This window comes from Chiloscyllium plagiosum, unplaced genomic scaffold, assembly GCF_037043375.1.
Source record: "Chiloscyllium plagiosum isolate Xiang-an unplaced genomic scaffold, Cpla_swu_hap1 HiC_scaffold_15, whole genome shotgun sequence".
NCBI lineage: Eukaryota > Metazoa > Chordata > Chondrichthyes > Orectolobiformes > Hemiscylliidae > Chiloscyllium > Chiloscyllium plagiosum.
The window spans coordinates 7,289,611-7,316,321 of NW_028270153.1; the positions used below are offsets into that span (position 1 = coordinate 7,289,611).

The window sequence follows — 26,711 nt, forward strand, 5'->3', positions numbered from 1 at the left end:
CCCCTCACCCCACCCACTCCTCCCTGGCCCCTCACCCCGCCCACTCCTCCCTGCCCCCTCAACTCCCTCTCCTCCCTTCCCCCCTCAACTCCCACTCCTCCCTGCCCCCCTCAACCCCCACTCCTCCCTGCCCCCCTCAATCCCCACTCCTCCTTGCCCCTCACCCCGCCCACTCCTTCCTGCCCCCCTCAACACCCACTCCTCCCTATGCCCTTAACCCCCACTCCTCCCTGCCCCCCTCAACACCCCCTCCTCCCTGCCCCCTCATCCCACCCACTCCTCACTGCCCCCTTATCCCGTCCACTGCTCCATGTCCCCTCATCCCACCCACTCCTCTGTCCTTTTGCCCCCCTTTTCCAACCCAACCCACTCACCCTTGCCCCACCCACTCCTCCCTTCATCCCACCCATTCCTCCCCTCGTCCCACCCACTCACCCCTCACCCCCTCGCCCCACCCATTCCTCCCCTCACCCCACCCACTCCCCCCTCACCCCCTCGTCCCACCCACTCCCCCCTTGCCCCACGCACTCCCTCCAATGCTCCTCCCCCTGTAATGTGTTGCTGTTGTTGTGTGGAACTCCAAGGTGTGAGCGTGGGGTGTGGCTGCACAGTTTCGATGGAAATATTGCTGCCAGTCCCAAACTAACCGTCTCATGCCTTTCAAAGCAGTCTCCCTGAATCCATGAAATTTGGGCTCTGGGACTCCAGTTTGAAATTTCCTTACTGGGGATGTTTTTTTTTTTCTCATCATTTACTCTGTCAAGATCCTTTAGAGTTTCATAAAGTTCAATGAGACTATCTCTCATTTCTCTAAACTCCACAGAACATAAACTGTTCTGCTCACTCTCCTCCCAGTCCCCTCCTCCCAGAGCACTGGTAGCACTCGATGTGGTTGGCAAGATCATTCTACTTTGTGTTTGAGGGAAACAGTAAGCATCCAGACCCAGAACTTTGAGACTTTGCCAAAACTATGTTCAAAAAAGCTGTTGGGATGAATCATGAGGTGTCAGAGAGTGTGACATGACTGAGGGTGAACTAGTGAAAAGACTTTTATCTGGAGAGTTTGATTGTGTTGGATAAACAGTCAGTTGGACAGGGAAACGATCCAGTTACATTCTTCAAGGTTACCACACTGACTAAAGTACAAAACTGAGCAAACAGTCCGTCCCATCAGAAACCATCTTAAAAAAAACACATTACTGTTTGCATTGGCTCCAGCATACAAGATTTATTCCATCTCATTTGCGACAATTCAGTCCGTGATCTTATATTTCAGACTGTCTGTAATTCTGTATGAGAGTCTTTCTGTTTCTCTGGACTGTTTGTCATTCCTTCTCTCACACACTCTGCCTTTGTGTGTCTCTGCCTTTGTGTGTCTCTGCCTTTGTTGAAATCTCTGTGTTCCTCATTCTCTCAGGGGCTGTCTCTCTTGCTTTCTACCTCAGTCTACGTCCTTTTGTCACCATCTCTCCCTGTCTCAATTTCTGTCCTTCTCTCTGCTTCTGTATATCTCTCTCCCTACTGTTTCTGTCTGTACCCTCCTGTCTTCTATTCTTTTCTTGAACCTATTTGTTTCTGTGCTCCTTACATTCAAGTAAAAGAAGAAATTGAGCCAGTCTGATGAAGCACTTCAGAGTTGATCAGCTGCACCCAGGTGTTTAGACTGAGACAAATGAGAAAGTTGGCTGAAGATGGAACAATCAGGAAGCAGTGTAATGGTTTCTCTAACACTGGGTCTTTGAGCGCAAGTGCATCTTAACCAAATGGATAGAGATCAATCACCAAGAGACAGATTTGCTGGCCTTTTGTATCATTGTGGGATCATGCTGTGTTTTCTACATAACAACTTGGCTGTTCATCAGAGGAGAGAAATGGAAGGAAGGAATGGGGTTGGCTGGGAGGGTGAAACTGACATAGTCGAGAACAGAAACAAGGCATACATCTGAGAGCCTTATAGGATAGGTGGAGAGAGGCTGTTTCCCCACATTGGGGAATCTATGTGGTGCCATAGTCTCAGGCTAAGAGCATTGTCATTTGGGACTGTGATGAATAAAGGTACATCCCTTCACTTGGAGGGTTGGGAACCATTGGAATTCTTTCCCCCAGGGCTCAGTCATTGACTCTATAGAAGACCGATTAATTGTTTTTGGACAGTGAGGATATCTAAAAATATAGGGATATTGGGGGGAGGTGCAAGATCAGTCATGATCATATTAATTAGCAGAGCAGGCTCAAGGTGTACAATAGCTGTCTTCTCTTCATATTTCTGAGCACAATTTGTGAACACACTCCTCCTCAACATTGAGGTCATAGTCCAGACTGTCACAAACTGCCATCCATGGACTCCATCTACACCTCTCTTTGCCATGGAAATACAGCTGACATCATCAAAGACCCCTCCCAGCTCGGACACAATCTCTTCTACAGAAGCTTGAACACACTCACCAACAGATTCAAGGACAGCTTCTTCCCTGCTATTATCAGACTGCTGAATGAACCTCTCTAACTTCAAATCTAATGTAGACCTTGCTTTGTGCACCTCCTAAGCAATTGTAACTCTGTATGCCTTACTTTTTCTATGATCTGTATGCCTTTGTATGGTATGATCTGCCTGTACTGCATGCAAAACAAAACTTTACACTGTACTAAGGTTCAACAATAAATCAAAATAGCAAACATTTAAGTTCTTGAACAGACAAAATCCTTTAAACCTTAGGGCAGGGGTAGACATGAGATATTGTTAAGCTTTGTGTGCTCTCCTCCCACAGCCTGGTTGCCCTAACTGGGTTTATCTTCAGTTTTTCACGCAGGTTATTTAACAATGGATCATTGCACAGTGCCTTCAATCAGTTTCTACTTAGCTTGGTTGGCTGGAAAGATGGTTTGTGATGCAGTGATACCAACAGCATGGGTACAGTTTCTGAGCTGATTGAGGTTACCATGTAGAACTCATCTCTCCCTTGCCTGAGGTGTGGTAACCCTCATGTTAGAACACCACTATTCATCCCTCTCTCTCTCTCTCTAATGGGAGAGAGGACTATGGTGACTTTGCCTTGTAGAGTTTTAAAAAGTAAACTTTTATCTAAGCAAGAATTTTATCTGTGATCCTGGCCTGGGTATTTTTTTTAGATTTTAGATTACTGACAGTGTGGAAACAGGCCCTTCGGCCCAACAAGTCCACACCGACCCGCCGAAGCGCAACCCATCCATACTCCTACATCTACCCCTTACCTAACACTACGGGCAATTTAGCATGGCCAATTCACCTGACCTGCACATCTTTGGACTGTGGGAGGAAACCGGAGCACCCGGAGGAAACCCACACAGACACGGGGAGAACATGCAAACTCCACACAGTCAGTCGCCTGAGGCGGGAATTGAACCTGGGTCTCTGGCGCTGTGAGGCAGCAGTGCTAACCACTGTGCCACCGTGCCGCCCACTTGCAAAGTAGTAAAATCTGCTACATCAAGTTTGATGACTTCATGAATCACAGGAGTCTTGGAAAGTGTGGAGAGTGATATTGTTGTTTGGAAATCATTTGTTTTACTCAGAGTGACTTTTATTAGTCTCTCAGTGACTGTTTCAAGCAAAACCAAACACTGTACCTGTAATTCTGCTTCTCACTGCTCAAGTGGAATTTCTCATATAAGGAATAGACTTGGTTTCCATCCCAGTCCCTCAGCTCAATCCGTAATGAGTGGAGCCGTTGGCTGGTCAGCAAGTAAATGGCCTCATTCCCCAGCCAGTACTCCCCAGCTCCATCTCCGAAACCCTGCCAGAGAACAGTGTCAGTGGTGAAACAACAGCCAAGGGAATTACTTCACCAAGAAAGCAGCAGGACGAGCAAACTTGCATTTCTCTAGCACCTCTCACGCAATTTCAGGATGTCATAAAGCCCTTTAGCAGCCAATGAAAATAATTTTTAACAGAACTTGTAGAAAACACCCAAATTTTCTGTGATTTGCAAACTTACTCTTTAAAGTTAAAAATCACACAACACCAGGTTATAGTCCAACAGGTTTAATTGGAAGCACTAGCTTTCGGAGCGCTGCTCCTTTATCAGGTGGTTGTCATAACCTGGTGTTGTGTGATTTTTAACTTTGTCCACCCCAATCCAACCCCAGCATCTCCTTCCTGGAACAAATAAAAATTTAGCCTATGTCATTGATGTGGTAATTATTGTTCCATTTTCATTTCCGCATCAATCACAACTCGTGGTTAAGATTCGCTTTTACAACTGAGAAAGCAACGCAACTGAACAATCAAACTTTAAAAGTTAACTCGACTGGAGCTCATGCCTTCATCTGTCCAAAGGGCCCTGAGCAGCACCATTCGCATTGTAAGAACAATCGCCAGATAATCTACCCAAAGTTCAGATCAGAGCAGGAGACAAAACAGCAAAGAACTCCACATCTCCTCTTGAAATCAGAAGCATATTCACAAGAAAGGTCACTGGACATGAAACGTTAACTCTGATTTCTCTCCACAGATGCTGCCAGACCTGCTGAAATTTTCCAGCAATTTCTGCTTTTGCTTCTGATTCGCAGAATCTGCAGTTTTATTTTGGTTCTTTTGTTCAGGAGAGAGAACAGGCCGACCTTTACCCACTCCTTTACCTTCCCTTCTGCTGGTCTCTCTCTCTCTCTCTGGCCTCCATCTCCACCTATCATTTACCCCTCTCTGACACCCCCCCCCCCCCATTTCCCCCCCCAGCATCGATATATATTCCAACCATTTCTTAGCTACAATCAGTTCTGAAGAAGGTTCACTTGATCCAAAAGGTTAACTTTCTCTCCACAGATGCCGCCAGACCTGTTGAGTTTTTACAGCGGTTTCTGGTTTTGTTTCAGATTTCTAGCATCAGCTGTTTTTTATTTTCGTGTTTGATGGGCAACAAGGCGCTCATATCCCATGAACGAAAAAATAAATCAAGGATGAGTCTGCCCCTCTTACGTGGCTGTGAAAAAGTCTGGCCCATGTTAAAGCAAGAGAGTTCTTCCTGATATCTTGGCCAATGTCATTAATACGGATTAACTGGTCATTATCACAATACAGCTGGCAAATTGGGGCCTTACTGCAGGCAAATTTTCTGTCATTTCCTACATTATAACTTCTGTCCCCTCCCACTCCAAAATCCTAGGATTTCATCTGAAATGAAGGGCATATTTATACCCTGAACAAATACATGTGTGTAAATATGATTGTAGAAGATATGAAAGTAGAGGAGAGGTTTATGATGGAGCGTGATGAACATAGATAGAGAAGGAGGAGAAGTAGAGTTGAATGCCATGTGGAAAAATAGGTAGAGAAATTTGCTGTTGAATTGGACGTTGACTGTGATCCAGGTTGACTCAGATTGGATTAGGACCAGACCACTTCAGAAATGGATTTGCAAATTTTTCTAAGGCATCGTCTTGCTGTGTTCAGAGATGGCTTTCTCAGCTTGGGAGTTACTTTGGCTCTTAGTCTACAAGGCCTTGTGCCAAATACATTCTTTTTGTTTTGGAATGTTAGGATTATTGGCACAAGGGGCTGCCCCATGGGAAATGCCCCACTTCTCTTTCCAAGTGGATGGTAAGAGCCCCGCACTTCTCCCGATCCTCCGTAATCCAACAAGGATGTCGAGGCATTGGGGAGAAGTTACAAAACTAGAACTTTCAAAGACAAAACTACTTTGGAGAGATCATAACTATCAGTAATAACTAAAGAAACTGGTTCTCTTACCTTTAGAAAAGTGAAGGCTGGAGGGGAGTGAAGTGGTCTGGTCCTAATCCAATCTGAGTCAACCTGGATCACAGTCAACGTCCAATTCAACAGCAAATTTCTCTACCTATTTTTCCACATGGTATTCAACTCTACTTCTCCTCCTTCTCTACCTATGTTCATCACGCTCCATCATAAACCTCTCCTCTACTTTCATATCTTCTACAATTATATTTACACACATGTATTTGTTCAGGGTCTAAAAATACCCTTCATTTCAGATGAACTCCTAGGATTTTGGAGTGGGAGGAGACAGAAGTTATAATGTAGGAAATGACAGAAAGTTTGCCTGCAGTAAGGCCCCAATTTGCCAGCTGTATTGTGATAATGACCAGTTAATCCGTATTAATGACATTGGCCAAGATATCAGGAAGAACTCTCTTGCTTTAACGTGGACTGCAGATCTTTAAAATTGTGCAAACATTTGAGAATAGATTCAGTGAAGATGTTTGTACTTGCAAAAGAGATCAGGGCTAACAGTCAAAAATATAAAGAGTCACTAATAAATCCATTAGGGAATTCAGATGAAACTCCTTTACTGAAGGATTGATGAGAATGTAGGATTCGTTCCCAGAAACTGTAATTGAAGGCAATAATGCAGATGCTTTTAAGGGGAAATAAAGTAGGTGTATGAGGGAGAAAGGAGTAAATGGTCTGGTGGTGGACTGAGATGAGGGAGGAGGAGTGAGAACAGTCCTGGGCTATTGGGCATGGTCCATTAGGGCTGAATGGCCTGCAAATTCTATGTTAGATATAAAGGAGCAGACATCTCAATAACAGCCTAGTCAGTCTAAACCAAAGCCTGAGGCCTTCACTCCTGTAGATATTCAAAAGTCAGAGAGAGAGCCCTGCCGAGAGGGCCTGGTAGCTAGAACCGTGGCATCATTTGTTGTATGGAGAGCAGCAGCTAATACCTGGCAGTGGGATCACCAGCCAACTGTGCCATTACACTGATGTCTCTGTGTGGCGATGTTGTATTGTACTGAATGGTCCATGCCATTAAAGCAGCAGCAACAACAAAGTGCATTGATGTAGTGTCTTTACTACATCTCAAGCTGCTTCAAAGTGTGTCATCAAGCAAAACCTGACCCCATACAACATCAAAACATATTAGGACTGGTGATGAAAGTCTTAGCCAAGAGGTAGATATAAGGAGTGTCTTAAAGGAGGAGGCAGATGTTCAGAGGTGGAGGGGTTCCACAGGCAGGGTGTTGGCAGCTCATAGAGTCATGGAGTTGTAGAGTATGGAAACGGACCCTTTGATCCCACCCGTCCATGCTGACTAGTTATCCCAACCCAATCTAGTCCCAGCTGCCAGCACCCAGCCCATATCCCTCCAAACCCTTCCTATTCATATACCATCCAAAAGCCTTTAAATGTTGTTATTGTACCAGCCTCCACCACTTCCTCTGGCAGCTCATTCCATACATGTACCACCCTCTGTGTGAAAAAGTTGCCCCTTAGGTCTCTTTTATATCTTTCCCCTCTCACCCGAAATCTGCGCCCTTTAGTTCTGGACTCCCCGACCCCAGGGAAAAATATTTGCCTATTTACCCTATCCATGCCCCTCATAATTTTGTAAACCTCTATAAGGTCACCCCTCAGCCCCCGATGCTCCATGGAAAACAACTCCAGCCTGTTCAACCTCTCCCTATAGCTCAAATCCTCCAACCCTGGCAACATCCTTGTAAATCTTTTCTGAACCCTTTCAAGTTCCACAACATCTTTCTGATAGGAAGGAGGCCAGAATTGCATGCAATATTCCAACAGTGCCCTAACCAATGTCCTGCGCAGCCAGAACATGACCTCCCAACTCCTGTACTCAATACTCTGACCAATAAAGGAAAGCATACCAAACGCCTTCTTCACTATCCTATCTACCTGTGACTCCACTCTCAACGAGCTATGAACCTGCACTCCAAGGTCTCCTTGTTCAGCAACATTCCCTAGGACCTAACCATTAAGTGTATAAGTCCTGCTACGATTTGCTTTCCCAAAATGCAGCACCTCGCATCTGCCACTTCTCAGCCCATTGGCCCATCTGGTCTGAAGGCACAGGCCCCAGTGGTGAGGCTGATGAAAAATCAACGCGTATCTCATAGGTTTCAGAGGCTGGAGAAGTTCAAAGATTTCCAGGTCCAAACTTAGGCCCAGGACTTTCTCCCACCTTATTACTGACAGGCCGCAGGTACTGTGACCTCCAGCCACTTTTTCAAAACAAAATATCATATGAACCAACCAAGCACAGGAATATAAACAGTTGCAATATTAACAGTTTCTGTAAGAAAATGTGTCCTTGTACGCAGCCACTCATACTTCTCCCTTACAGTTTGATGGAAAAGTTTGATCCTTAATGTTTCTTTTGCAGTGAGTAATGGGGAAAGGTTTTGGGATGTACTGAGGTTGTGGTAAGCACTATATGAATGTAAGGATTTGCTATCTTCTCAGAGATATGCTACTGTGTATGCATTGACACTCCGGTTTACATATGTACATATTAGGGGCACCCATTAAAATAGTGGAATCCTGACCAAATCTGCACCTTCACCACCTCTGAGGCTAATTATAGTGTTCATTCCCAACTCAAAGCCACTTGCCCCAGCTCCACCCAGACTTGATTTGAGTTCATTGCTTTATTGCAGATTGAGTTTGCTTCCATTCCATTCACTCACTGCTCCATCAAGGCAGCATTTCTCCAAGGGTTACATACTTGATGTGGTTCTGACAGTGCTCGATGTATTCAATAAAACTCTGTGCTCAGTGCTATTTTTAAACTCAATCTGATTTTTATGAGCTCGCAGCTTTCTGTGTAATCAGAGATCTTTCCCACACAATAAGCTTGTTTAATACCGGCCTGGTTTGGTCATACTAGATCAGCTGTACAGAGAGCTCCAGGTCTGGAGTCCTCCAATTTAAAGACACATTGAATGAGGTTATTCATGTCGGACTCTGGCTTCAAACCCAAGCTCTTATGTTACTCAATACCAAAGCAATTGTGGGTCACAAAGCAAAGGGAAAAACACACCCTTTTCCCATTTTACAACTGAGGTAACATTGCCCCAGGATTCTTCTGCTCTCTTCCTACAGGCAGAAGATTCCAGTTGATGGTAGTGTAAGACAAATCTGATCCTAGTGAGAGACCGCAAGTTTAATTTTGCAATTTGTTTCCTGCAGTGATCAGTTGTTGACCATATCTACAAGAATCCACAAATGTGCTTTTGACAAAAGAACATGAAGGTTTATTGCACAAAAGAATTTTCCACCATCAAAGAACTATTTGATATGGCCTAATTGCAAATATTAGAAACAAAAATTCAATCCTGCGCTCCCAGCACCAAACTGACAGATACTCAAATCTCAGTGAAGGGTCACACTGTTTCTAATTTAAAGTTTATTTCTCTGTGGCCGTGGCTGGAGTTTATTTTTGGTAAACTTGTGCATTCACTGAATGCTTTTTTAAAATATCTCTTCCTGAGCCCTTAAGCAAATTGCTAACAAAGCTCACTTATTTCTTACACGAGTTCCTTAAACTCTTCTTTCATTGCCTTTTATTGCTGTTGCCTTTGTCTTACTGACATTAAGCCATTCAGGACTTGTCTCCTTCTGCCTTGATTGTTTTGGAAACTGCTAAACTGCATTGTTGCTATTGCTGGCCTTTCTCTACCTACCTTTGTCCCTGATAGAAACCTACACATTTCTTGATCTTCTGTCTTGATGGTTCTGTCTTTCTAAACGTACTCACTTCTGTTTCTGTCCTCCTGTATTATAGCAGCAAAGCCTAATATTTTTCTAGCTTCTACATATTTCTTAAACACTGAACTATTCATGTTAAAGAATTTTTAAAAACTCAATTAAATGCATGCAAACAAACTTCCAAACATCCTACCATTACTGTCAGAATTCAAAAATATAGCTCAACCTATATATAAAGCTCCCCTTCTTAACCCACACCATATGAAAATACAAATCAAACCTTGAGATACACATGGTTCTGTCAACTATAGATTAAGTTTCCAAATCATAATAAGTATATGTTGTGAACCTTTGTCACAACTTGTACAAATATACAGGAGGTCAGGCAGCATTCGAGGAGCAAGAGAGTTGACGTTTCAGGCAGGACCCTGCTTCAGGACTGATGAAGAGTTTATGCCCGAAATGTCAACTGTCCTCCTCCTTGGATGCTGCCTGATCTGCTGTGCTTTTCCAGCACCACTCTTTATTAACCCTGACTCTCCCGCATCTGCAATCCTCACTTTCTCCCAGATGCACAGGAACCAAACTCTCTTCAAATCTCTGCATGTTGAACATAAACTGCAAGGGTTTGACATTCCTCTTAGCGCATTGGTTGGAAAGCATAAAAAAACTGCAAAATCAAACTTTTTATCTCTTCTCTGAGAGAGACAATTTTTTTTTAAGCAACAGTATCAAGGGATATGGACCACAGTTCGGCCATGACTTCACAGAATGGCAGAGCAGGCTAAAGGGGCTGAATGGCCTACTTCTGTTCCTACGTTTCTTACAGCAGTTACCCATTGAGTATATTAGTGACCAAGTGTCATAAATATATGACAGTCATGAACAAATCCAAAAGGGAATTCAGGAAAATGTTTCCCACCCACAGCCTGGTTGAAATATGCAATTCCCTCTCATGGCGGGTAGCTGAGGTGAAGTGTCCTGGACCTATATTTATCCTGAAACTATCCAACAGTAAAACAGATTATCTGTGAATTGATCCCATTGCTGGTCATGAGGGTTTGCTGTGTGCATGTTGGCTGTCTTATTTCCTACATTGTAGTGAGAGTTTGTCTTTAACAAAGTGTTTGACCCTAATGGGACAGTTATTTCCTGTAACATAAGAAACAAGGCATGGATCCTGTCATATTGAAGAATCTAACAGATATTTATTACAGCAGATAATTATGCACAAACATTACGTTCCTCAGGCATATTGAATTATTAGGTTACAACATAGAAACATGTTTCCAGTTCAAGGCATTTAAGATAATGTGGAGTATGAGAACTTTGTACCTTCAAAATTGAAGCAATTGGGATTGAGGATAACTTACAGCACAGATTGGGAACCGGTTGACAAACCGGAAAAAGAGAGGTGGCAGGTGGTGACTAGTAGGGATACACCCTTGTAGGGATCAGGGATTGGGCCCCAATGATTCACATTGAATATCCATGAGGGATCCAACAACAACATTCCCAAGTTTGATGATGACACAAAGCCTGGTTGGATTATGAGTGTGAGCTGAATGCGAGGATGTTGCAGGATGATTTGAATAAGTTCCTTAAGTGGGCAATCATAAGGCAGGTGCAGTATAATATGGATAAATGTGATGTTATACAGTTTGGTGTGAAAATCAGAACAACAGAATACCATTTTTATAGCGACTCATTGGGAAGTGTGGAAGTACAAAGGAATTTGGGGTATCCTTGTACATCAGTCAGTGAAAGCAAACAGACAGGTGCACTGAGCAAATGGTGTGTTAGCCTTCATTGCAAAAGGATTTGATTTGCAGTTAGACGGGGCCTTCGTGAGACTACACTTACAGTATTGAATGCAGTTTGCTCTCCCTAGGAGAGAGTATATTGCGATTGAGGGAGTGCAGCGAAGGTTTATTCGACTGATACTGGGGATGGCAGGACTGTCGTACGAGGCGAGGTTGGTTCAGCTGGGCCTGTAATCACTAGGGTGTAGAAGGATGGGAGGGGATCTGATTAAAATGTAAAACATTCCAACAGGGGTCCACAGACTAGATGTAGGGAGGAGCTGCGGAGTCTGGACCAGGGATCAGGCACAGGATATTAGGTAGGTGATTTAGGGCTGAGGTGAGGAACCATTTCTTCATCCAAAAGGCAGTGAATCTGTGGAATGTTCTACCACAGAAAGCTGTGGAAGCCAGGTCACTGAGTATATTAAAGAAAGAGATAGATTATTTAGATATTAAAGGCATCAAGGGGTATGGCGAGGAAGAGGGAAACTGACTTTGAGATAGGGAATCAGCTGCGATCATAATGAGTGATGGAACAGGTTCAAAGGGGCTGATGGCCTATTGCTATTCCTAGTTTCCACGTTTCTATATGCTATGATGTGGTGATGATGATCGTTCAAAACATACTGACAGAGTGGCATATTACCAACTGAATTCACTTCATGCGATATCAAAAAACAGTTAATACTGCAAAGGCTATGGGCCCTGACAACAATCCGGCAATAATGTTGAAGACGTGTGCTCCGAAACGTGCCATTCCCCTAGCTAAGTGTAATTAGTAGAACTAAGTATAACTAAGTCCCCTCTTCCAGTATAATTACAAAACTGGCATCTAACCGACAATGTGGACGATCGCCCAGGTATGTAATGTAAATAAAAAGCTGGACAAATCCAACCCAGCCAAATACCACCCCATCTACTCTCGATTATCAGTAAAGTGATGGAAGTGTTATGAAGATGTGGGTGTACTGTACCTTTAAGAGAGTTAAAAGCTAGCAGTGACAGCACCAAGTGTTTTCAATAAGATACAATGTAGACATGTGGTCCAGCTACTGGGGTAGCTAGGGTAGCTGGTTGCCTGGAGACAAAAACAGATTTGAATTAGGCCAATCAGTTTAAATATACCCGCCCAAAAAAACTCCAATCCAGTTTGAATTGAGTCTATTGACAATCTTAAAAGCCAATGACACAATCCAATGCTTGGGGGGTGGGTGCAAAAGACTGAGGAAGATTGAACAGTTGGGAGGAGAACTGCCAAACCAGCATCTGCAAACTGCCCAGAGAATAGCTGTCTTAAAAGTACCTTTATCAATCAGTAAACCTGTGAAGCTGAGTCTACAAGAAGAAGAAAAGAAGACAGGAATACAGAGAGGAACCGAAGGCTTCCTGGTTTTGAGATAAGAAGTTTTGTTTTGTAAATCTTAATTGGGAGTTTTATCGGACTAGCATTAGAGAAGGGAATGTAACAGATAGGTTAGAGGAAGGAGTTGTAAATAGTTGTTAGTTATTTATTGTCTGTTATACTTTAAGAAATAAAGTTGTTAATTTTTACATTAAATATTTTTTGACCTCTCGAATGTTCACAGATTAATGCATGGAATAAATCTTTTCTGTGTTGCTGGTTTTAAATTAACAGAGGGGTTTACCCCATGTTGTAACAGTTCGGGAGCTTGTCATCGGGATTTGAACTGGATTAGACCAATTTGAATAGATTTGGGGCTACAAAAAGTCCCAGCAGCTTTAAACACTTGCAGGTTCGTGTCTTAGATCTTTAAATAAAACTTAGGTGAGACAATTTGTTTCCTTTCAGTGATTTGTAGTTGGTTAAATTAAAAGTGAGAGCAATGGCTCTTAAAATTGCTCAACAGGTTCTGGGATTTGAAGATGATTCTCAAATTTGCCAAGAAAATTTAGAAGGAAAGAAAAAGGTCATACTTTTAGAATTAGCAAATAAGTTAGACTTGGGTTTAACCAAGCACAAAGGTAAAACTGAAATTGTAAGAGAGTTACTCAAACACTTAGGATGTCAGAGAAACAGACAAGTGCAGTAGAGGTAGAAAAACTTGAACTACAATTGAGGAAATGGAGCTAGAAGATAAACAAAGGGAGAGAGAAAGAGAGAGGAGAGAGATAGGAAAAAGAGAGAAGGATCTTAGCTGAGCAAAGAGAGAGAGAGAGAAGGATCTTAGCTGAGCAAAGAGAGAGATAAGAAAGGGAGAGAGAAAAGAGAGAGAGAACAGAGAGAAAGAGAGAGAAAGGGAGAGAAAGAGAGAGAGAATTTGAATTTGAGAAGTTGCGACTTAGTCAGTGAAGTTAACAGGATGGGGATTAAAAGAGAAGGTAGTGATATATATAAATATGTCAAAACTCTCCCACATTTTGTTGAGAAAGACGTTGAAAACTTCTTTATTTCATTTGAAAATTTGACTAGGCAGATGGAATGGTCTGAGGATTTATGGGTAATGCTAGTTCAAACTAAACTGTTAGGCAGAGCGAGTGAGGTATTTGCCATGCTGTCAGATGAGGGGTCAAGAGATTATGAAGAGGTAATACAGGTTATTTTAAGTGCTCATGAATTGGTACCAGAAGCATATAGACTTGGTTCAGAAACTTAAAGAAGGAACCAGGACAGACTTACGTTGAATTCGAAAGAATTAAACATAGTCATTTTGATCAATGGGTAGGTGCTTTGAAAATAGATAAGACCTTTGAGGCTTGAAGAGAGACTATTCTCTAGGAAGAGTTTAAAAACTCACTTTCAGAGATTGTAAGAATTCACATGGAGGAACAGAAAGTTCAGGAAGTGAGAAGGACAGCAGAATTAGCAGATGAATACATGTTGGTGCAGAAGACAAGCTTCTGGCCAGAATTTCATCCTGTGAGTGATACAAGTTAGAGGAAGGGGAGATCATACATTACGAAACCAAGAGTAGAGATCACAGGTAAGTGTTTACCACAGGATAAAAAAGAGGCCCAAGAGGGTGGAAAGGAGGTGAAAGGCCTCAGGTGTTTCCACTGTGGTAAAGTGGGACACGTAAAGTCACTGTGCTGGTCATTAAAGAAAGGCACTGTGAGAAAGCATGTGGTAAAAGAAGCTAAGCCAGTGGAATTAGTGAAGGTAGTAAAGGAGATCCCAAGAAAAGCCGAGGAGCTACAGGAGAGTGTACAGCCTAGGCAGCGGCTGGGTATGGAGTTAGTGTCTGATCTTTGCAAAGAATTTGCTTCTGTGGGTAAAGTTTAGTCAGAAAAAACAGGGGGAGGAGGACAAGAAGTTATAATTTTGAGAGGTACAGGATCTAACCAGTCGCCAATTGTAGGAGATGAGCAAATATGCACTCTTTCTGATCCGTTACCTGAGAAAGTGGTAACTTGTGGGGTAGATGGACAGAAATTTAGCATTCCCCTATATAAGATCAGGTTGGAGTGTCAACTCATGTCTGAGGGAGTTACGGTGGGAGTGATTGACAGAGTATCAATTCCAGGAATTCAGTTGTTCTTGGGAATGATTTGGCAGGATCCAAGGTGGGAGTGGTACCCCTTGTTGTGGAGAAGCTAAGGAAGACCAAGAAACTGAGGAGTTAAAACAGAAATATCCTGGTATTTTCCCAGACTATGTAGTAACCAGATCCCACTATCACAATTAACAAGTAGTGGGCAAGTTGTTGGAGTGAATTTTGAGGGACAGGATGTACATGTATTTGGAAAGGCAAGGACTTATTAGGGATACTGGATTAGTGGTGCTGGAAGAGCACAGCAGTTCAGGCAGCATCCAAGGAGCTTCGAAATCGACGTTTCGGGAAAAGGGCTTTTGCGCGAAACGTCGATTTTGCTGCTCCTTGGATGCTGCCTGAACTGCTGTGCTCTTCCAGCACCACTAATCCAGAATCTGGTTTCCAGCATCTGCAGTCATTGTTTTTATCTCGTTGACTTTTTAGGGATAGTCAACATGGCTTTGTGCGTGGAAAATCATGTCTCACAAACTTGATTGAGTTTTTTGAGGAAGTAATAAAGAGGATTGATGAGGGCAGAGCAGTTGATATGATCTATATGGACTTCAGTAAGGCATTCGACAAGGTTCCCCATGGAAGACTGGAGAGCAAGGTTAGATCTCACGGAATACAGGGCGAACTAGCCATTTAGATACAGAACTGGCTCAAAGGTAGAAGACAGAGGGTGGTGGTGGAGGGTTGTTTTTCAGACTGGAGACCTGTGACCAGTGGAGTGCCACAAGGATCGGTGCTGGGTCCTCTCCTTTTTGTCATTTATATAAATGATTTGGATGCGAGCAAAAGAGATACAATGAGTAAGTTTGCAGATGACACCAAAATTGGAGGTATAGTGGACAGCGAAGAAGGTTACCTCAGATTACAACAGGATCTGGACCAGATGGACCAATGGGCTAAGAAGTGGCAGATGGAGTTTAATTCAGACAAATGTGAGGTGCTGCATTTTGGGAAAGCAAATCTTAGCAGGACTTATACACTTAATGGTAAGTTCCTAGGGAGTGTAGCTGAACAAAGAGATCTTGGAGTGCAGGTTCATAGCTCCTTGAAAGTGGAATCGCAGGTAGATAGGATAATGAAGAAGGCGTTTGGTATGCTTTTCCTTATTGGTCAGAGTATTAAGTACAGGAGTTGGGAGGTCATGTTGCGGCTGTACAGGACATTGGTTAGGCTACTGTTGGAATATTGCATGCAATTCTGGTCTCCTTTCAATCGGAAAGATGTTGTGAAATTTGAAAGGGTTCAGAAAAGATTTACAAGGATGTTGCCAGGGTTGGAGGATTTGAACTATAGGGAGAGGTTGAACAGGCTGGGGCTGTTTTCCCTGGAGCATCGGAGGCTGACGGGTGACCTTATAGAGGTTTACAAAATTATGAGGGGCATGGATAGGATAAATAGACAAAGTCTTTTCCCTGGGGTCGGGGAGTCCAGAACTAGAGGACATAGGTTTAGGGTGAGAGGGGAAAGATATAAAAGAGACCTAAGGGGCAAGCTTTTCACACAGAGGGTGGTATGTGTATGGAATGAGTTGCCAGAGGAATTGGTGGAAGCTGGTACAATTGCAACATTTAAAAGGCATTTAGATGGGTATATGAATAGGAAGGGTTTGGAGGGATATGGGCTGGGTGCTGGCAGGTGGGACTAGATTGGGTTGGGATATCTGGTCGATATGGACGGGTTGGGGACTGAAGGGTCTGTTTCCATGCTGTACATCTCTATGACCTAATGACTCTCTAACAGCACAAAGTGAAAAGTAAAGAGAAAGATGGAGTTGAGGTTCAGTTAGCAGACACTCTGATGTAATGGTGCAGGAAAAGCCTGAACAGACAGAGGGTCAGACAGAAATGTTTATTCTTGAAAGACTAAGACACTTGCAACAGCAAGACAAGACAATTAAAAATATATATGTGGATGCATACTCTGAAAAGGAGGTAGAGAATATTCCGGAGTGTTATTATCTAAAAGATAGAATCTTAAGGTAGAAATGGAGACCACGGCAGCTTAGTGCAGAGGAGAAATGGGCCAAAGTACACCAGATTGTGTTGCCGGTAGCGTACACACAAGAAGTTTTTTTTTAGATTAGATCACTTACAGGGTGGAAACAGGCCCTTTGGCCCAACAAGTCACACCGACCTGCCAAAGCATAACCCATCCAGACCCATTCTCCTACATTTACCCCTTCACCTAACACTACGGGCAATTTAGCACGGCCAATTCACTTAACCTGCACATTTTTGGATTGTGGGAGGAAACCGGAGCACCCGGAGGAAACCCACGCAGACACGGGGAGAATGTGCAAACTCCACACAGAGAGTCGCCTGAGGCGGGAATTGAACCCGCGTCTCTGGCGCTGTGAGGCAGCAGTGCTAACCATTGTGCCACTGTGCTGCCCACTGTGTTACGGGTAGGACATGAAATACCTGTAGGAGGTCACCTAGGTGCACGAAGGACTCAGGCTAAGGTACAAAAACATTTTAATTGGCCTGGAATGCACAAGGATGTGGTTAACTTTTGCCATACATGTCATACATGCCAAATGGTAGGTAAGCCACAGGCGGTAATAAAACCAGCCCCTTTGTTGCCAATTCCCGTATTTGAAGAACCTTTCACACGGGTTATAATTGAGTGTAGGTTTCCTCCTGAAAACTAAAAGTGGGAACCAGTACTTGTTAACCAGAATGGATGTGTCTACCAGATTTCCGGAGTATCAAGGCAAAAAAGATAGTAGAGGAGTTCGTAGCTTTCTTCACACGGTACAGGCTACCCAGAGAGATTCAGTCAGACCAAGGGTCAGATTTTACTGCTAAGCTGTTTAAGGAGGTTATGGATAGCTTAGGTACACAGCACTTAAATCCAGTGCGTATCATCCTGAATCCCAGGGAGCTTCACATAGAACATAGTAAAGTACAGCACAGAACAGGCCCTTTGGCCCACGATGTTGTGCCGAGATTTAATCCCAACGTAAAATATAGTAACTTAACCTACACACCCCTCAACTCACTGCTATCCATGTGCATGTCCAGCAGTCGCTTAAATGTCCCCAATGACTCTGCTTCCACCACCACAGCTGGCAACGCATTCCATGCATTCACAACTCTCTGCGTAAAGAACTTACCTCTGACATCTCCTTTATACCTTCCTCCGAATATATTCAAATGATGACTTCTCATACCAGTCACTCCTGCCCTGGGGAAAAGTCTCTGTCTATTGACTCTATCTATTCCTCTCATTATCTTGTACACCTCGATCAGGTCACCTCTCTTCCTCCTTCTCTCCAGAGAGAAAAGTCCAAGCTTATTCAACCTTTCTTCGTAAGGCAAGCCCTCCAGTCTAGGCAGCATCCTGGTAAGCCTTCTTTGCACCCTCTCCAAAGCCTCTGTATCTTTCCTATAGTAGGGTGACCAGAACTGGACACAATATTCCAAGTGTGGTCTCACCAGGGACTTGCAGAGCTGTAGCAAAACCTTGCAGCTCTTAAACTCAATCCCCCTGTTGATGAAAGCCAAAACACCATATGCTTTCTTAAAAACTCTATCCACTTGGGTGGCAACTTTGAGGGATCTATGTACTTGCACACCCATATCCCCTCTGTTCCTCCAAACTGCCAAGAATCCTGTCTTTATTCCTATATTCAGCATTCGAGTTCGACCTTCCAAAATGCATCACTTCGCATTTATCCAGGTTGAACTCCATCTGCCATTTCTCAGCCCAGCTCTGCATCCTGTCTATGTTGTGCTGCAGCCTACAGTAGCCCTCTATACTATCGACGACACCTCCAACCTTTGTGTCATCTGCAAATTTACTAACTCACCCCTCAACCTCCTCATCCAAGTCATTTATAAAAACTACAAAAAACAGAGGCCCAAGAACAGAGTCCTGGGGGACCTCCCTGACCTCCAGGCAGAATACTCTCTGCCTTCTGTTAACCAGCCAATTCTGAATCCAGATCGCCAAATCTCCCTGTATCCCATACTTCCTGACTTTATGAATAAGCCTACCATGGGGAACCCTATCAAATGCCTTACTGAAGTCCATATACACCACATCCAACGCTCGACTGTCGTCAACCTGTCTTGACACCTCCTCAAAGAACTCAATAAGATTTGTGAGGCATGACCTGCCCCTCACAAAGCCACGCTGACTGCCTTTAATCACACTATGCTTTGCCAAATAATCATAAATCCTAGCCTTCAGAATTCTTTCCAAAACTTCGCTGACCACAGACGTAAGACTGACTGGTCTGTAATTGCCAGGGATTTCCCTATTACCTTCTTGAAAAGAGGAACAACATTCGCCTCCTTCCAATCCTCCGGTACGACTCCCGTGGAGAGTGAGGAGGCAAATATCCTCGCCAGCGGCTTAGTAACCTCCTTTCTCACTTCCCAGAGCAGCCTGGGATAAATCTGGTCTGGCTCTGCAGACTTATCAATCTTAATGTTTTCCAAAATTTCTAGCACATCAACTTCATCAATCTTGATCTGTTCAAGACTGCATCCCAGCTCCTCTAAGTTTTCATTTACAACAAGTTCCCTTTCGTTGGTGAAAACCAAAACAAAAAACTAATTTAGGGTTTCCCCTATCTGCTCAGACTCCACGCACAAGTTCCCTATTCGATCCCTGATCAGCCCTACCTTCTCCCTGATCATTCTCTTATTCCTCATGTATGAGTAAAATGCCTTTGGGTTCTCCCTAATCCTTCTTGCCAAGCCTTTTTCATGCCCCCTCCTGGCTCTCCTCAGTTCATTTCTGAGCTCCTTTTTAGCAAGCCTGTAATCCTCTAAAACTGTACTAGATCCTTGCTTCCTCCACATTACGTAAGATGCCTTCTTCCTTTTGACAAGAAGTTCCTCTGTTCTTGTCATCCAAGGTTCCTTAATCTTACCCCTTCTTACCTATCTCAGAGGAACAAATTTGTGTATCACTCACAAACAACTGCTCCTTAAATAGTCTCCACATGTCTGCTGTGCCCTTTCTGTGGAACAATTGCTCCCAGTCTGTACTTCCCAACTCCTGTCTGATAGCTTGATAATTTCCTTTTCCCCAATTAAATATCTTCCCTTGGTAACTGCTTCTTTCACTCTCCAAGGCTTCGCTAAATGTGAGGCAGTTGTGATCACTGTTACCAAAGTGCTCTCCCACCGCAAGATCTGACACCTGTCTTGGCTCATTGCCGAGCACCAAATCCAAAATGGCCTCTCCCCTTGTCGGTCTGTCTACATACTGAGTAAGGAAACCCTCCTGAAGACACCTGACAAAAACGGCTCCATCCAAACCATCTGCACTTAGGAAGTTCCAGTCGAAATTGGGAAAGTTGAAATCACCCACAACAACCCTGCTACTTTTGCATTTTTCCAGAATCCGCCCACCTATGAGATCTTCAATCTCTCTACTGCCATTAGGGGGTCTGTAGAAAACCCCCAAAGCAGTGGCTGTTCCCTTGCTGTTCCTAACTCCCACCCGTACTGACTCAGTAGACAAACCTTCCTCAACAACCTTCGTTTCTGTAGCTGTGATGCACTCTCTGATTAGCAATGCTACACCCCCTCCTCTTTTTCCACCCTCCCTGTTCTTTCTTTTTTATTAATAGATATTTTTATTGAAAATTTAACATATTTTTACAAGTTTACAAATAAAAAAAACAGTATAAACACTAATATACAATTAAATCTTAAATAAATAATAACCAAAATCTATCAAACGAAAAAAGAGATACCGAGAAAAAAAAACTCAACTAACTACTAATCTAACCTACAACTAACCAGAATGTATAATTAGGTCTTTTACATTATTCAGGGGAAAAAAACTGTCGGATAACACAGAAATTGGGTAGTGAGATACATGCTCGGAATGTATTAACATCAAGTCATAACAAAATCCGTATTCGTGCGGGATTCCTCTCGCAAGGGGCCCCGGACCAGTCAGGTTCACCATCTCAATTAAATAAAAGCCCTTGTTAGGATGGTCGAAATATCTGTATTTGTGTAATTCAAGAAGGGCTGCCATATTTTATGGAATAATTCGGTCTTTCGGTGCACCATATTTGTAAGGAAGTCAAGGGGAATACATCCCATGATTAATCAGTGCCAATTCGAAAGCCACCCTCAGCCACCCAGTTTACCAAAATATTTTTCCTTGCACAGAAAGAGAGAATGGAAAATAATCTCTTCCTGTGCATATCCAGGGAGGGTACGTTCGAAAAGCCCATAAGGAGAGATACAGGGTCCACTCTAATTTCCAATCCTAAGATTTCTGTCAGAGAACTTGCTACTTTAATCCAATATCTACGGATCTTATGACAGGTCCATAAGCAATGTACAAGAGTGCCCACCTCTATTTTACATTTGGGACACATTGGAGATGCTCCTGTCTTAAATTTTGCCAATCGATCCGGTGCTATATGGGCCCTATGAAGTATCTTCAGCTGGATAGCCTGAGTTCTGTTGCAGATGGAGATTTTTCTGGCATTTTACCAAACGTCATTCCACATTTCTATCGAGAATTCCAGTCCCAAATCCTGATCCCATGTTTTAAGCAGATTGTCCATATCTCCCGATACTACTTCATGTAATAAATGATAAATAGTGCTTATGGAAGATACCCCCATTGGCCATAACACTCTACGTTCTCTGTCTGATTTATAAAGACTATCTAATAACGTAGTCTTCTGTATATAATCTCGAATTTGGAAGTATTGAAAGAGGTCACCATTAGGTAATCCAAATTTCTGATGCAGCCATTCAAAAGACATCAGGACCCCTTCTTTAAACAGATCCCCTAAACAGGAGATACTCCTGGATCTCCAGAGTTTAAAAGTGCCATCTGTAACCCCCAGTTGAAACCTCCATGCTCCCACTATCGGAGTATAGGGGGATGTTTTATGTGAGTTGCTCTCATTTTGCCACGTTATACTCCAAGCTTTAATAGTGTTTAGTATTATAGAGTTTTTACATTGATCCGTAATGATTTTCCTCTTGTCTGAAAATAAAAGGTTAATAAGTGAGCATTTTACTTGAGAAGCTTCGATGTCCAGCCAGATTGATTGCGGATCAGACAAGACCCAATCAACTATGTAACTTATTAGGGAACTTAACTGATATTTCCTAAAATCTGGGAAATCCAATCCTCCCCTTGCCTGTGGAAGCTGTAGCTTCTTCAGCTTAATGACGGGCCGTCAATGATTCCAGATAAAGGAACCACCAGCCATATAATTTACATAGAGCCAGCCTTGGCAGCATCACCGGAAGCATTCTCATAGGGTATAGGAGATGGGGCAGGATATTCTGTTTAATTAGTGCTATTCTACCCAGCCAGGAAATTGGAAGGTCTCCCCATCGCTGGAGGTCCTGCCTTATCCTTTCCAGTAAATGCACAAAGTTAGCATTGTATAACTGACGAAATACTGGGGTAATAAAAATGCCTAAATATAAGAAACCCTCCAGGGACTACCGAAAGGGAAAGTGGGGTCTGTCCAATAAGTGGGATATACTAGCAAGGCCATCCATTGGCATAGCCTCCGAGTTTAAGAAATTAATTTTATAGCCTGAAAATACGCTAAATGTATTAATAAATGGATTAAGCGAAGCACGGACATCAAAGGATTACTGAGAAATAGAAGAACATCATCTGCATAACGGGTAATTTTATGTTTACTTGTACCAATCCTCGGGGCCGTTATATTAGGATCAGCCTGTATAGCTTCTGCTAGTGACTTGATTATTAGTGTAAATAGCCATGGCAAAAGAGGACATCCCTGACGGCAGACCTTATCCACATTGAAGCTATCCGAGTCTAATCCATTGGTAATCACAACTGCTTTGGGATCACTATACAGTGTTAAGACCCATTTGGTAAACACCTTTCCAACGCCAAACCTTTCCAATGTGTAAAGCAGATATGACCATAAAACCCTGTCAAATGCCTTTTCCACATCTAATAAGACTATTACTCCTGGTATCTTTCCCTGATGGCAGGCTTGAATCACATTCAAAACCCTTCTAACATTATTGGATGATCTATGGCCCTTAATAAACCCCGTCTGATCCTCCTTTATGATATGTGGCAATATATCAATGCTAACGTTTTAGAGAAGATTTTAAAATCTACATTTAGCAAGGATATTGGTCTGTATGACACGCAATCTTCTGGGTCCTTTTCTTTTTTTGAGGATAAGAGAGATATTTGCCTCTGTCAGCGAAGGCGGGTGACAGCCCTGACTGTATGAATAGTTATACATGTCCATAAGTGGACCAGCCAATATTCCTGTAAATTCTTAATAGAATTCAGCTTGAAAGCCATCTGGACCGGGCGCCATACCGCTCTGAAGTTGCCTGATTGCATCAAGTATTGCTTGGATTGTTAGGGGAACATTCAGGACCAATACCTGTTCCGGAGTTAGGTCCGGAAAGGTCAGGTTTTTAAAAATGACTGCATCCTCCTAGTCCTGCCTTCGCAAACCTGCAATTTATATAAATCAGAATAAAATTTTCTAAAGATTGCATTAATCCTTTTATGATCATGAGTCAGAATACCCGCACTTTCCTTGATAGACGGGATAGTTTGAGGGGCCTTCTTTTTCTTTGCGAGAAATGCTAAGTATCTACCAGGTTTATCGCCAAATTCATATAACCTTTGTTTGCAAATAATATTTCCCTCTTAGCCGTTTGGGTAAGTGTGGTGTTTAGAGCTGTCCTAAGGGACATAATCCTTTGTAATTTGATAATAGAAGGTCTGTCAGTGTATGTTGTTTCAGCCGCTTTTAAGAGAGCTTCGAGCAGACGCTGTTGTTCTCCCTTTAATTTTTTCTGGGTCGCTAAGTATGAAATGATCAAACCTCATGCGTAAGCTTTGGTGGTCTTCCACATCATTGATGGGTTGCTAGCTGTACCTGAATTAATTCTTGAGAGAAATACTTTACAAATTTGTTATCTTTCATCAGAAAGGGGTCCATACGCCAATGCCGGGGGAATGTCTCAGTGTTCCTCGCCTTGATTTCCATATATACAGCAGCATGATCGGAAATTGCTATACTGCCTATTTTACAGGATGATATGGAATTTTAAAAAATCGAGGGGGCAAAAAACATATCGATTCTGGTATGCCATTTATGTGGACTGGAGTAAAAAGAAAAATCTCTGCCCTGTGGATGAAGGCATCTCCATACATCTACTAGTCCTAATTCTTTGTTCAAATCCACCAATTGAATAGATCTGGGAGATACTCCTGCAGTGTTCTTGGGAATCCTATCTGTTTCTGGATCCATAATACAATTAAAATCTCCCCCTATAATTGTATGACGAGCACCGAGAGCCATCAAATTTGAGAAGGCTTCCGTTATAAATTTAAAAGGATGTGCCGGGGGACAATACAGATTTAAGATCCATATTCCTCTCCATTTATAAGGGCTTTAATCAGAATATATCGTCCAGATTCGTCTTTTATCCGGGTTAGGATTTTGGAAGGGAAATTCTTCCAAATAAGAATAACAACTCCCCTACTTTTTGAGCTGAAGGAAGAAAAAAAGGCCTGATCAAATCCACCCTGTCGTAATTTCAAGTCTTCTTTATCCAATAAGTGTGTCTCCTGTAGGAGAGCTATATCGACCCTTTCTTTCTTTAGATTTGCTAATCTTTTCTTCCTTTTGACTGGTGAATTACTCCCCTTGACATTCCAGATGCACCACTTAACCGACTGACCAACCATAATCACCGGGCAAGTTTGAGACCCCTCGGGAGGGGAAACCTGATCCAGAACATCCCGAGCATAGAGCATATAAAATTCACAAAAATAAAGGCTCTTTAATACACTCACATCGATATAATAAAAATCTATTTCAAAATAAAAAATACATATTTAAATGGAGATTTTCCCCCTTGTTCCTGGGGGCATCACTTCCTTTCCAAAAGCCCATCATATCCTCTACCAACCAATGCCCCACCCTTGACCCAGGCACCCCATGATAGGATGAAGTAAATTCAAATATACTACAGAGCTAGAAATAACAGTGAGCACCCTACTCCTCCACCTCCCACCCACACCAACACTTGGATATATTTAGTAATGTTAATACCATGTATAAACATATATAATTATAAAATTACACAGTCTCAACAAGTAATAATTAAATATAGTAATACAAAATAACAGGGGAAAACAACACCGCTCCTAAAGACAGAGATAAAATAGGATAAGGTAACCACCTCCCTCCCACCTACATTAACCAGACCCCCCCGGCCTATATATATATATATTTAAAAAAAGAGGGGGGGAAGAAAATCGCTAAGTAGAGAACAAATAAATAAATCCCTCTCCCCACCCCCCGAAGATAATATTAAACAGTAAGGTAATGAAAGGGATTAATATTTAAAAAAGGGGGCGGTGTAAACCGGGGTGGGGGGAAAGCAAAACAACATCAATTAACTCTTACAATTTATCTAAGAGAGTCCAAAAATTCCTTTGCCTTTTCCGGCGATCTGAAGTTATACACGGACCCTTCATGGTTAAAGCTTAGTGTCGCTGGGTAGCACAAGGAGTACTGAATATTTAAGTCCCTTAAACACTTCTTCACTTCATCAAACACCTTCCTCTTTCGGACCAGAGCTGGGGAAAAGTCCTGGAATAACATAATCTTGGATCCTTTATAAATCATGGCTTGAGAATCTTTCCCAAGATTTTTGGAAGCTTCTAAGAGCATCAGCCTCTTCTTATAGCTCTGCAGCCGGAACAGGACTGGGCGGGGGCGCTGGTTCGAGCCGGGCCCGCGTATTGCTACCCGGTAGGCCCATTCCACCCTTACCTGGCCTGCTCCAGCATCCAGATTTAAAAGCTGTGGAAGCCACTATTCGAGAAACGCTCTAAGCTGGCCTTCCTCTTCCTGTTCGGGAAGGCCTAGCAAACAAATATTTTTTCGACAACCTCGATTCTCAAGGAAGTCAATGTGATTCTCTAAGGTCCAGACTCGCTGTTCGAGAGTCCGGACCCGATCCACGGGCGATTCTGCTGGAGTCTCGGAAGTCGCGGCCTTTAGCTCCGCCCCTCCGACTTGGCGCTTGATTTCCTTGATGTCGCGGTCTTGCTTTTGTAGCACGGCCGAGAGTGAGTCCCATCGGCTCCGGGACTCTTCGATGAAGGCGTCGATCTTCGCGCCAAGTTTGGAGATTATTTCCACGAGGCTCGCCACCGTAGGTAAGTCCCCCAGGGTGGCTGCGGACGCCTCAGCTGCAGCTGGAGAGGGTGGGGGAGGGGTTCCTGCCTGCTGAGAACTGCAGGCTCCCTTCCCTTTAGTCATTTTTACAGGAGATTAGATTGTTTAAATTCAGTACTGAACAACTAATTACATTAAGTAAAACCTATTTTCGGTGATTTGGTGAGGGTGGAGGAGGAGGGTGGACTACTTTGCCCAAGTCTTGGGAGGAGCACTATAGACTCAGACTTGCTGGGTCGCCGCCATCTTGGATCCTCCCTCCCTGTTCTTTCTAAATGTTCTAAACCCTGGAATATCAAGCAACCATTCCTGCCCCTGTGAGACCCACGTCTCTGTTATGGCCACAACATCGTAGTCCCAAGTACTTATCCATCTTTAGAAAGGTGGCATCAGATCTTGAAGACCATGTTGAGAGCATACTGTCAGGATTACCCAAATGATTGGAATAAAGGTATACCATTTGTATTGTTTGCCATTAGAGATGTCCCAAACAAATCTATTCAGTTCACTCCCTTTGAGTTAATTTTCAGGCATGAAGTGAGAGGCCCTTTGAAAATAATTAAAGAAAAATTGACAGGACCAATGTTGGAGATCTCACACTTAGATTATGTATCGGAGGTGAGGGAGAGATTAGATCGAGTAGGATGAGTTAGCTAAACAGCACCTGAATAGGGCACAGCATAGAGTGAAGCAGGTGGAAGATAAAATCTCTGAGACTTGGACGTTTTCCTGAGGGGATGACATGT

At 43.0% G+C, this 26,711-nt stretch overlaps 1 protein-coding gene across 1 annotated transcript in view; it reads right to left on the minus strand.

Moving 5' to 3' along the window:
- Positions 1-26,711, minus strand: part of angpt4 (angiopoietin 4) — a 165,792-nt gene that overhangs the window by 33,329 nt on the left and 105,752 nt on the right. The window contains exon 7 of the mRNA XM_087994708.1: positions 3,607-3,773. Within this exon, the coding sequence (XP_087850834.1) occupies positions 3,607-3,773 (167 nt within the window). The remainder of the gene's footprint in view (positions 1-3,606; positions 3,774-26,711) is intronic.